Here is a 13450-nt window from a genome sequence, read left to right as displayed (position 1 = left end):
ATATATATATATATATATAGAGAGAGAGATATTTTATATTTTTATATATATATATATCTGTTACGGAAACCAACATCGTCCAGTGGTAGACAGGTCATGTGTATGCTCGGTGTGTATTTGACCCCACAAGTGGGGCTTGTGGGGCTTGCACTCTTTTGCAGGTTGGCACTAGTCTGTTTTTAAGTAGCGCTGCTCATTTCCTTGCTATGTACATATATATGCCCCCCCCACCTGGTTGGAGGGGTACATTTGGCCTCACATATTACCATTGTGAAGGCCACTGTCTTTCTACCAAGAGAGCAACCGCATCCAGTCCAGGTTGAAAACCCAGAGTGGATTCATGTTATACATCTCCACCTGCTTCAAGTGGTCGGTTGCCCCTCATCCAACCCACCTTTGTGAGTAACTTCTTGTCATAACAAGTTATTCCCCTCTTTGATAACATTGTGCTATTTGGACCCCCATTGTCTCTGAGTTGTTTTTTTTTTTTTTTTGAGGTGTCAAGGCACCCAAGCACATTTGTTGTTTTAATGTTATTCTTTCTTTAAGAAGCTGCAGTGCTCGCTATATGATTTCTGCATATTGTAAGATTCCCAGTGCATTAACCTATTACTTCTTGGACTAGTTACTTGTTTTCTTCTGTAAAAGAAAGTGAGGAAGAAGCTTTAGATAACCCCTGATAACTTTGTGCCAGTAGACGTGGCTTGTGCAGTAAAATATTGTCCCTTTTTAAAATAACATTCATTCGCTTAAGAAGATCATAATGCTTGATTTTCTGTGCTTGCTACCAGGACTCTGGTTTTCTCTACAGTAATGGGTAGTGAAATATAATTTGTCTTTCAGGAGCAACGACTAAGAGAGATTTCTGTGACAAATTCCACATCTACATCAGCCTCTCCTAGCACGTTATCTGGGAAGAGTATCAATACCACAGCTGCTGTTGATTTGTTTTCCAATCCGGCACCAACAACAAACAGGTGAGTTGGCTTACTAACGCCAGATGTTGGTTTAAAAATGTTGCCTCCTTTTTTTCTTTAGCACCTTTATAAATTGTACAGGGGCTTAAAGCACACCTGAAATGTGCCGAAACTTTAAAATAATGGGGATTGCAATAACACTTACTTACCCCTGACACCCCTCATGTTGCTCAGTCTTTGAGGTCCCTCCCTTTCCACTTTTTTTTTTTTTTTTTTTTTTTTACTCCCACAGCCTTCTGTAAGTGCTCAGAGCGGTGTATAAGCAATTTTAGGGTTCCGATCCGCGCATGTCCGGTGCACAAGCGTTTCTTTCCTGCTCGGCCATAGGCACTTCCTTCAAATTAGTCTATAATTTATTAAGTTTTGCTTTAAGGGTGGCTTTGCTGCTTTAATAATATTTGGAAATCATGCGTTCTATAATCTCCCTCCATATGCATCTGCAACTGAAGTTAACAGTGAGCGCTGCCTGACACCACACACTATGCTGCTGAGCAGCCTTCTCTACTCCATCTGTAGGGTCTATTCACAGAGTCTGGGCAGCAGTATATAGGTGGGGTGGATACTTGATCTCATTCACTTATTTCAATAAGAGTGCACTAATTTATCATTCTGGCCAGAGATGTTGTGGGGCTTCTGCAAGACAATGGCCTCAATTCACTAAGATCATGCTGGAGATGAGGCAAGAGAAAACTTACCACCACACATGATCTTGCCTTATTAAGGTGTAGAGATAACTTTTCTCAGCAAGAGAGTTATCTTATCACTTCAGTCCTTAAGTTACCTCCTCTGTAGTTATTTTCACATGCAGTTAATTAACAGCCTGTCTTTAACTTTAGAATGCTGGAGTTATTTTAAGGATTGAAGAGTTAACTTTTGCCTTGTTGTTAAGATTTGCCTGAGGTAAAATGTTTCCTGAATACGACATGCCTTATCACCATGGTGATCACTCCAGAAACGTTATTAAAGACAAGGGATAAGCTTAGTGAATTGAGGCCAATGTGTAGTTTTTTTTTTCACCATTTTTAATGTGTAAGAGCAATTATTTTAAGACATTCGCAGGTAACACAATTTACTGGTGTAAATGTACTTTAATAAAACCCTACATTTTTTCATAGAATCTTAAAGTGTTTTTTTTTTTCTTCCCCCCCCCCCCCTGATAATTTGTTCTTTTCAGCATGCCCAATCTTACCAGTGATCTGTTCGACTTGACACCAGCCTTTGTGCCAACTGTGCAGAGTACTCCTGCAATAGCAACGTCTGTCAATAGTACATGGGGAGGTAAGGCAGACCGCTTCTTACAAAATGGCTGTATAATAAACTGAATTATTCTTCTGGTTTAAGCTTCTGATTTACTTGTTTTCTACTCAAAGGGCCGTTTTCTTCGTCCAATGGTATTAGTTCGCCTCCACACTTGGATATCTTTGACATGCAACCCGTTGAAGAGGTTGTAAAATCAACCCCTCAGTTTAATACTTCCACATATGCTTCTAAGTCCTCAATGGGACTTATTAGTGGTAAGTAGCACATGCACAATATGTCTATATGGATCAAGATGACTGTAAATGAGTTGTACACAGACATGGTTTGACCAGTGGTACATATTTTGTGGCAGGTGTTTGTTACATAGATCTCTACAGGAACTCTCTGTACTACTACTGTATTTAATGCTAGATTAACACTAGTGGCGGGGAGCACTAGGAACAGACACCATGTAGAAGGTGCTACATGTTCAGTGTTAGCGCCTTGTCTGATTAGCATGCAATTTCCCATAGGGAAAATGATTATGGAATGGCCCAAAGATACTAAATCTGATAGCAATTAAACTTGGGGGAGGGGGTACAGTGTGAATGCTGCCATTGAACTCATGTACCTTACATTTACTAGTGCTTCTGGTGTTCCAACATTTCAGTATACCCATCAAAATAGCATTCAAATGCTACTGAGCATGTGCAAAGTCATGCATGCTATTAACCACATAGTTAGCAGCCTGGGTCCTGGTGTGCAATGTCCACTATCCAAGTTGACTGAGGGCTGGTGCACACCGAGCAGGTTTTTTCGGCGTGAAAACGCTTGGTTAATGTATCTCAATGGGGTGATTCACACCAGAGCGGGAGGCGTTTTGCTGAAACGCATACTCCCGGGGTGAGGCATTTTTTGGATTGCGGAGGCGTTTCTGCCTCCAATGTAACGTATAGGAAAACCGCAAACCGCTCTGAAAAACGGCAGTTTAGAGCGGTTTTGCAGGCGTTTTTGTTCAGAAGCTGTTCAGAAACAGCTTTACTGTAACAATATATTTTTGTTCAGAAGCTGTTCAGAAACAGCTTTACTGTAACAATATATGAAATCTACTACACCAAAAACGCTTCCCAAAACCGCAAAATGCTAGCTGAAACGCTACAGAAAAATAAGAAAAAGCGTTTCAAAATCTGTTCGCATTTTGCGGATCTGCTAGCGGGTTTTGGTGTGCAACAGGCCATAGAGTTAAAATAAAATGCAAGGGGACTTTAATGCACTTGCAATGGGAAATCCGGAGGTAACCCTACCTATACAAACATTAGAATCCTATATATCAGTCATAGCTAAACAAAATAAAGATCCGGCGATATGCAGTAGCTATAGACCAATCTCTCTCCTCAATCTCGATTTAAACATATTCTCAAAAATCTTAGCAAACAGAATGCCGGAATATATGGGAGATTTGATTCACTGGGATCAAGTTGGTTTTATACCATGTAGAGAAGTAAGAGATCATACCATCAGAACAATTGATGTGACATAGTTCACCCGGTCGAGGCATATCCAATGTATTATCTACAGATGCAGAGAAGGCTTTTGACCGGGTGAGCTGGGACTGGATCAGAGCAGTACTAGTGCATACAGTCTTAGGCAATAGAATGTTGGCATGTATTGCTGCATTATACTCGTTCCCTACTGCATGCATAAAAGTAAATGGTATCCTTTCCGACTCCCTAAAGATGGAACTAGACAGGGCTGCTGGTTGTCACCTCTTGTTTTTGACCTGGAGCCTTTCCTGTGCCATGTTAGAAAGAATGTGATCATTGGGGGTGTTGAAAAAGGCCCGGTCAATCACAAACTAGATGATCTCTGGGTTTTTTATGACAAACCCAGTGATCACACTACCTAATCTTCTTATAGAGTTTGATAAATGTATTAGATTGCCATACTTTAAAATAAATCTAGACAAATGTGAGGCATTTGGAGTAGAACTCCCTGCTGAACAGAAAAAACACCTTGAAAGTCAATTCCCCTTTAAATGGAATACACAACATATTAAATACTTAGGTACTTATATTTCTGATTCCATTAGAGAAATATATCTTCAGAATTTCCCACCTATTTTACGCACCTTAGCAGAAGACCTTTTTAGTCTCGCTAAAATGAGGTTTTTCCTTTAAAAACCTCATTAACATTATAGTCTCACCTAAAAGCCGCATTCCCGCGGCTGGAACCCCCCCACCCCCCGCGCCCGATCACCCCAGACTCACGGGTGTACAGGGCACGCAAAAGTCACAACTTTCCTGGTCGTGGATTTTGCTGCTGCCCCTATGCGCGTCAATCAGCGCGTATCTCCGCCTCTCCCCCGCCCCTCTCAGTGAAGGAAGACTGAGGGGCGGGGCAGAGGCGGCGAGCCACGCTGATTGACGCGCATAGAGGCAGAGCCGCGCTGCCTCTATGCGGAAGTTGCCTGCCCGTACTCCCGTGAGTTTGGGGTGATCGGGAGGGTTTGCAGCCGCGGGAATGCAGCGTTTTAGGTGATACTATAATGTTAATGGGGTTTTTAAAAGAAAAACCTTATTTTAGCAAGACTTCAGTCTCTTTAAGAGATGGGATAGACCCCACTTCTCATGGATGGGACGATCCTAAAGATGAATATTATGCCCAGGCTTCTGTACCTCTTCCAGACCTTATCAATCCTGATACCGGGGGCTTTCTTCCAAAAAGCGCAAGCAATATTTGATAAATATGGCGGGGCAAACCACCTAGACTAAAAAAATAAATATTATATAGGACTAAACAAAAAGGAGGCCTAGCAGTACCCCATGTCAAAAACTATAACTACGCGGCCGTTCTCACCAGACCTGTTGATTGGAGTAGGCACTATATGTTTAAACAGTGGACAAGTATTGAGAAGGCCCTCTACTGCCACTCCCCCAACAAATTCCTATGGATTCCCAGCACAAATAGAAAGACATGGAAAATAAAGTCAGACACTTCCCAGACTTCTCTCCATGATTCTCTCCGCTTTTGCCATTAACACACAATCCAGACATACCCTTACAATGCCATGAACAAAGGGGACATGGAACGGGTAACGAGCACAATTTAACCCTCTCTGATTTTGGCAATCAATCAGGGTGGTACTCCGATACAGATATTTAACAAAAACATCCCAATCTGAAATTAAATTGGTGGTCCATGTTCCAAATTAGATTCTATCTACGCAGGAATGGTATTGCTCCAGATGGCGCCAACGTACCACTTTTGAATCCCTATGCATCGGGAAAGATCCCTTACCAAAAACAGTATCTGGATTGTATTTGTTGAGGACGGATCAGGCGACAACCCCATTGCCCTTTATAGATATATGGGAGTCAGAACTGAATAGATCCTTCACGCCTGGGTAGATAAGTAGGATGTGCATATTTGCACATAAATCCTCTATGGCAGTGAGGATCCAAGAGACAAATTATAAAATACTGACTAACTGGTATTGGACACCAGCTAAACTACAACGCACCTTACCAGATGCTGAAACTAATTGCTGGCAATGTGGTAACACCATAGGTAACATACAAATTAAGAACGCTACATATTATCTAATAAACGTATTTGTAGATGTAAGGTTTCTCACGAAGGGGTTACACTCCTGGCTGTACTATAGATATCTTTATTGATATAGCCACTGTTAACATGTACAAATTGTTGTGTACCCATATTGGCTTTAATTGGCACTGTTAATCTCTATTTTCTGGCATTGTCTTTTTAATGAAATAAAGAATATTTAAAAAAAAAAGACACTGATCTAAAAAGGAGACTATAACTTTAAGGCTGGTTTTACAGTGGGACGTTAAAGTCCCACGTTACAGCAGCCAGTAACGCAGCCCAACTCACAGCACTGTAAAATCAATGTGCTGTTCACAGTGCCCACGTTGGGTTACATTGTAACACAGCACGTTTAAACAAAGTGCTGCATGCTGTGCGTTATACTGGGCTAAGCCACGTTAGACTGTTTGCACATGCTCAGTAATGTTGGAGGAGGAGGTCTCCCCTCCTCCTCTGCAGCCAGCCACATGGCTTTTTAATATTCACTGCACTGTGGTGACTCCTGGTGGGACTGTAGTGTTGTCTGGATCATGAACGAATCGTTCATTTGATCCGGATCTTTTTTGTGTCGAAATCATCCGGATCACCACAATGAACGATTCGGTTCACAGTGAATGTCTGTCTGGAAGAAACCGGAACATATACAGAATGTACAGTGCAGGGAAAGTCCTGTCCTGCTAGTCATTTCACCCAGTCTGCTTCCCTTGTAAAATGATTCAAATGATTTGGTGCAAAGATCCGTATCTTTTCAATGATCCGAATCCTTATAAAGATCCGGACTTCCTATCACTAACCTGTAACAGCTGCTTTGAGAGCTGCATAACGCGGCTCAATCTGACGTCCAACTTCAACACCACCATGCGTTGCGTTAGGGGCACGTTATGCGACCATAACGTCCCCTAAAACGCAATGTCTTGGTGGGAAAGTAGCCTAAAGGTATGCTATTTTGACAATGTGTGCTTTTTTTTTTTGGGAACACCCCACCACCTTCCTAGCAATAAAAACAATGAGTTTGCTGCCAGATCCCTGAATGCTGATTGTGGCAAGATCTTTTTTTCATTTGTGAATGTACATGAATAATCAGTATGTACCAAGGTCAGTTTGCTTTATTCCTAATTGAATTTTCAGCTGCCTCACTCCCTGTTGCTTCTCCTGTCCTTAGAACTGAGCCTTTCGGTCATATGGGGGTCTTAAGGTAGCCATACACTGGTCGATTTGCCATCAGATTCGACCAACAGATAGATCCCTCTCTGATCGAATCTGATCAGAGAGGGATCGTATGGCTACCTTTACAGCAAACAGATTGTGAACCGATTTCAGCCTGAAACCGTTCACAATCTGTGGTGGTACTGCTGCCGCCGCTCCCCCCCCCCCGCCCCCGCATACATTACCTGCTCCGCCGGCACGACTGCCCCCGGTCACCGCTGCTCCGTCTCCGCTCTGGTCTCCGGCCCCGGCATGCTTCATTTCTTCCTGCCGGGCAGAAAGAAGTGAAGACCCGGAGACCAGCGCGGAGCAGCGGTGACCGGGGTGAGTCGCGCCGCCGGAGCAGGTAATGTATTGCCGCTCCATTGCGTCGGTCGTCGGACACTCGAACGCCGCTAGCGACGCGCTCCCTACCCGCAGGCGATCGCCGGTAATTTTCCGCACGGAGCGATCGACGGGATCGGACGGGATAGATCGAAATTCGGCGTGTAGCGTGAACGATGTGACAGCAGATTCGATCCCAGTGATCGAATCTGCTGTCAATCTGGCTGGAATCGGCCTAGTGTATGGCCAGCTTTATGTGTCGTGGTACACATTCTTTAGTAGAGAGGTGTGGCTGCAGTGGCCCAAGCAGCTGGGCCCATTCCACTGCCATCTGGACTATTTTATGGTGGCTCCCATCACTCACAATCCATCACAAAAATTAGATCTAACTTTTAATGTATGCACTGCAAAAGGTACATATAATGTACAAAACTTTGTGTATTGATGATTTATAGAATGTTTACATATATATTTTGGGGCGGAGTCCGAATTAGAACTTTGAGGGCTTGGTTCTAACACATTTTAGCTTCGTCCCTGTTTGATCAGTAATAACTTTATCATTTAGAACACTTTTTTTTTTTTTTTTCTTTTGTTCCCCAAAGCACTGCCGTAGATTTTATTTGGCCAGTACTTTACTCTTCTATTAAGACTAATTTTATTCTCTGTGCATTTTAACAGTAATCATCAGTAAGAGCCCTTTTCCACTAGTAATCGCAATCACAAAAGCCAGAGTTTGCAATTTTTCATTAATTTTGTTATGCGATTGCAATTTTTCTTCATCCATTGCATTATGCCTCTTAAAATCGCTCCAGAAGGCGATTACGATTTACATATCGAATCACTATAGTGGAAAATACTTCTCATGATATGATAACGTAGCAAAAATCACTAGTGATTTCAGCTGTGCAGTTGAAAAAGGCCCTCAGGCTGAAAATTATCTCCTGTATCATTATTCTTGCCACTGATTAATTTACTTTTTTCTTCTAATTGATTTAGGTTTCCCTATTCAGTCTGGCATTCAGAATACAATGAATGTGGACTTTGATGCTGTATTTGGAGCAAAATCTACTGCACAGGAAAACCGAGACCCAAGTGGTATGTGGTATGCAGTTGATACTTGGATAATGTATGCCTGGAAAGGATCGTGTCATTGTTCCTTTGTATACTTTAAAACCCAAAATATTCTAGTATAAGCTGTTCACATAACTAATTTTACAAAACTTGTTTTTTGTTGGGTAGAACATGTTAATAGCATTTGCTAAACAGTAAATAATAGCTGGTAATAAATAGAATTATTATTTTCTAGTAGTAGTTCTTATGCTAGTTAGCTTTTTTTGAGTAGCTTTAGTTATAGAGAAATGTAACTTGTGGTTACACCTAAAATCAATGGTAATATTGCTTAGAGTTGCTGTTTAAGAGATGAATAGGTAGACCAACGCATCAATTTTGCAGTTGGATACTATCACTGATCGAACTTTCCAGAAATCTGTGCCACAGATTCATGCGGCATTGGGCGGCCACTGTACGCATAGTAGATGCACACACGATTCTCGCCTGAGGCGGTCTTCCTAGGCCACCTTGGCTGAGTTGAATCCAGTGAATCGCTCAATATTGTAACATGCTTCTTTATTAGTTGCAAAGGAAGTGAAATGATGCAATTGTTTTATAAGTAGTGATGTACATTTATCTCCCTTTGGTAAACTCAGTGCTCATTATGAATTGCAGTATATTAGTAGGATTTGGAGCTTACCAGACTCTTTTCTGAGCTGCAGACTTTACCGACATAGTAAAACAAACCTCTTATAATTGGTAGATCTCTTATGTTCTTTTTAGCTCGGATAATTTTGTTTCTACATAGGTCTAATAATGTATCTACTGTGCTCATGTACCTGTGTATGTAGATATAAACGCTGTAAGCATGCTTAAAGCTAAATGATTACATCTAATAAAAATGTGTTTTCTTTTGCTGCATGCTTTTCTGTGAACTGGCTGTTTCTGTCTTTGGTGAGTTCTTAGCAAATTATTTCTTTCTTCTTCGGTGAATATACTGTATTTTGTAGCAAATTGGTCACCTTAAGCCTATAAATACTGGGTATTATTATTATTATTAATTTATTTATTCTGAGGTTGGGTAAAAAGGCAAGTTTAAAGCAAACGTGAACAGAAAATAAAGTATGAGATAGTGAATTGTATGTGTAGTACGGCTAAGAAATAGAACATTAGTAGCAAAGAAAAGAGTCTCATTGTTTTGCAGTACAGGAAGAGTTAAAGGGCAACTGAAGCAAGAGGGATATGGGGGCTGCCATATGTACGTATTTCCTTCTAAGTAATATTCATTGCTTGACTATCCTGCTGATCCATTTGCCTCTAATAATTTAAGCTTTATACCATGAACAAGCATGCAGCAGATCAGGTGTTTCTGACATTGTCAGATCTGACAAGATTAGCTGCATTCTTGTTGCTGGTTTTATTCAGACACTACTGCAGCCAAACAGATCAGCAGGGCTTCCAGGCAACTGGTATTGTTTGGAAGGAAATAAATATGGCAGCCTCCTTATTCTTCTCACTACAGTTGTCCTTCAAAAAAATAAAAAAACTTAAGTTATCCATGCAAAAGAGCTTCTCTGAGCTATTGGACTCACTGAGTCAATAGAGCCCTATTTTCTGACACACTTAAAGCGGATCCGAGATTAAAAAGTAACTTGTCTATATATCTTATATAAGGTTTAGATAGTTTACACAGCAAATCTAGATGCAAACAGCTTCAATAGAATATGATTATTTTTTCCTGTGATATGAGGGCAGCCATGTTGTTTGTAAACATTACACACAGCAAGCTTATCTGCATCTTCAGCACTCAGCCTGTGAAAAAAACCTAATCCCCCCTCCTCCCTCCTCCCCTCTGCCTCTGAAATCTCTGGCTAGTAACACCTCCTCCTCCTGCCCTGACTGAGCTCCCATGAGCCCTTGCTACTGTATGAAAATGCCAAGGCTCTCTGAAATGCTGTGGGCGAGGCTTGTTCAGTTTATAGGGAATTAGAGTAGTAAAACAAAAAAGTATTTGGCTGGAGAATTGCCCTATAAACAATGGGAAAGGAACACAATTATGCAATGAGTAAAAGTTCATCTCGGATCCACTTTAAACCGCCAAAAGGTGAGACAGCTTGAGATAAGGTTTTACTGCATCAAAGTTAAAAGGAGTTATTATTTCTGCTTTGTTTTATAGCTTAAAAGACAGTGTGGTTTTAAAACTGTGACAGTGTGCTGCAATGCTTAAATAAAAAAAAAAAATCTGAGACCACTTTTTTTTTTTTTTTTTTTTATGCTTCAGGTTTGCTTTAATGCTACGTAATATTTGTTAACCAAAGCAATCTTTGGGGATTGTTTTAGGCATTAGCTTAAATAGCAAGTGCGGTACAGATATAGAAGCAGCAAAGGTCTGTTGTGAGAACTTATAAGGAACCATAAACCTCAAGTAAGGGCGAGTCACTTTTGTCTCCAATATTGCCATGGATACCTGTTGCACATAAGAGTACAGTGGCTATATAGATGAGCTCACAGTTCTTTTCTAGTGTTATAAGGTGTTACAACATATGCTAGCTTGCAATTTACTTTGTTATATTAAACTGCAGTGAGCTATACAAATACAAATGCAAACTTCATAAAAGAATTTTCTTTAAGAACAATTTTGCTTTTTGGAATGCTAATAGTGCAAAAGGGTAATGCGTCTTGTACTGAACACTTTCTGGGTGATATGAAGATTAATCTCCAAACTAGCATATGGATATTAACAAGTTTATAGTTTACGCTGTCCTTTTTTTCTAAAATTGCCAAAATCTATTAACCCTTCGCACACTCACATGCAAATGTTCAAACAATTGCATTCACAGATTCACTCATCCAGGCACAACTGTTATCCCTACAGCTAAATTAAAAGCCAGGGTTTTAGTTCACAGAAGAATGCATTCTTCTGTGAACTAAAACCCTGGCTTTTAATTTAACTGTAGGGATAACAGTTGTGCCTGGATGAGTGAATCTGTGAATGCAATTGTTTGAACATTTGCATGTGAGTGTGCGAAGGGTTAATAGATTTTGGCTGTTTTCTAGCCACACCCCCTTCAGCACCTCCCTTTCCCTAAAAATTTATTTAATGTCCTAACTAGAGGCGATGTGCCTGGATATATGTATGTTTATTTTTTCTAAAATTGTTAAAGGAAACTTCTAGTAAGATGCATTTAGAGGTTGCCATGTCTGCTTGCCTGGTTGTTATATGAATCATTTTCTTGTAATACCATTGAATTAGTGACCCAAAATTACAATTCAGATCATGTGATTTGACTTTAATGTGACCCTGTAATGAGCGGAATGTGGCCAACTGCCTGGCTGTCCTGTTAATTTTCTGCGTTTTTGTATTTTAAGCCAATGACCTAGAGCACAAGCATACAGATCAGGCGCTCTGATTAAAGTCTGACCACGTTGGCTACATGCTTGTTTCAGGTGTGTTATTTAGACATTGCTAAAGCCAAAAAGATTAGCAGGACAGTTGGACAAGTGCATTGTTTTAGAGGAAGTCAGTATGACAATGTCCTCATCACTTATGATTCAAGTTGTTATAGGCTGTATGTTTGCTCGAAGTGTGTAACTTAGAAAATACTGAAATCAAAATATGGCACTGATGGTAATTTCTTTACCGTTCCAGGTATTTACTTCACAGATGATGTATTACAGCCAACTGTCTCTCAAGGCCAAAGGTCTATGGCGGTGGGTCAGCAGAGTGGAAGATTAATGGCAAATGATCTCGATTCCTCCCTTGCCAATTTAGTCGGAAGTAGGTGGTTGTGTGCTGTTTATTATTACCGTCATTTCTTTTTATATCGTAATGATCTTTGCTATACGTCTGCGTAAAAGGTAATTATGTTTGAAAATATTTTACAGATCTTGGCTTTGGTGGAACACCTTCAAAAAGGTGCGTGTTTATTTCTCTGTCTCCGTAGGATTTAGATTGTCCGTTTGGAATTTTGCATGACTACAAGCAGGTTTCTGTTAAGTTAGGAAATATATCACACTGCATAAAGTTCAAATCAGTGTTTTTGACGGAAGACATATATTGGCTATAGAATGAAGACAAATTTTGACTATGGCTATCTTAACTAACATATGTAATAGGGGGAAAAAGGGAATATTTCACTATAAGTGCAAAGATGTGCATGACATTTTACTTTCTGCTTTGTGCAAACATCTGAACCAAAATCTGAGAATTCTGGGCATTTATTTTTCACTATCACTAAGTTTTTATTGCAAAGTTTTGTCAGTTGCATACCAAAATTGTAAGATATTTGCCAACTTCACTTACAGGATGGTTACTGTAGCAACCATTTGTTTTTGTAGATCCTTGAAATTAAAGTGGAGTTTCTCTTTAAAGTAATTGGGAATCGATTAAAAAAAAAATCAGCAAGATACCTAAGGAGAGGGAAGGCTCTGGGTCCTATAAAGCCTTCCCACTCCACTCTCAGTCCCCGTTCCAGTGCAGGGTCCGCCATTGCAGTATTGAACTAATTTTGTCAAATACTACATTCTCTCTGCCTCGAAGGAGGCTTCATAAATTGTGAGCAGTATGGAGCTGCCTGTCTTCGGGAAGACTTGACTCCCGAAGTCCCCGCAGCGGGGGATGCAAACGGGACAGACGGCGCCTGACCGGGAGAGGAGCGAGAAGGATCTATGGGACCCAGAGGCTTCCCTCTCCTTGGGTATGTATCTTGCTGATTTTTATTTATTTATTTTTAAATAGATTCCCAATGACTTTAGGCCTCCTTAAGTTAGACATGTCCTTTTGCCATTCTGTGATTCTTGTAGATGTGCAATACGTATACATCAACAGGAACTGGAAACTCATTTTTCCTTCCTGTTAATGTGCGGCGTGTTTGAGCATAGAAACATTAAAAACCATGTTTAACTCTGAGCTGGCTGGGAAGTCCGTGGGTCTCCATCTGGCAAGCATTTTGTTTGTACAAAACTGGGCATTGCTTCAAGTCAAGTTTTTGCAACTAACTGAGAAGAAAGTAAGCTGAAGTAACATCCAGTCATGGCCAGCTTGTGGG

The 13450-nt window shown here is 40.6% G+C and overlaps 1 protein-coding gene across 2 annotated transcripts in view; it reads left to right on the top strand.

Annotated features, from left to right (window-relative positions):
• LOC137529141 (phosphatidylinositol-binding clathrin assembly protein-like) overlaps positions 1 to 13450 on the top strand; it is a 113228-nt gene that overhangs the window by 80260 nt on the left and 19518 nt on the right. Inside the window, exons 11-16 of one of the 2 annotated variants that reach the window (XM_068251153.1) lie at positions 844 to 977; positions 2152 to 2255; positions 2348 to 2491; positions 8349 to 8447; positions 12052 to 12180; positions 12288 to 12318. In XM_068251153.1, coding sequence (XP_068107254.1) covers positions 844 to 977; positions 2152 to 2255; positions 2348 to 2491; positions 8349 to 8447; positions 12052 to 12180; positions 12288 to 12318 — 641 coding nt within the window. The remainder of the gene's footprint in view (positions 1 to 843; positions 978 to 2151; positions 2256 to 2347; positions 2492 to 8348; positions 8448 to 12051; positions 12181 to 12287; positions 12319 to 13450) is intronic. The other variant, XM_068251155.1, reaches the window with a different exon arrangement.

Source organism: Hyperolius riggenbachi, chromosome 8 (assembly GCF_040937935.1).
Source record: "Hyperolius riggenbachi isolate aHypRig1 chromosome 8, aHypRig1.pri, whole genome shotgun sequence".
NCBI lineage: Eukaryota > Metazoa > Chordata > Amphibia > Anura > Hyperoliidae > Hyperolius > Hyperolius riggenbachi.
This window is presented reverse-complemented; position numbering and strand designations above follow the sequence as displayed.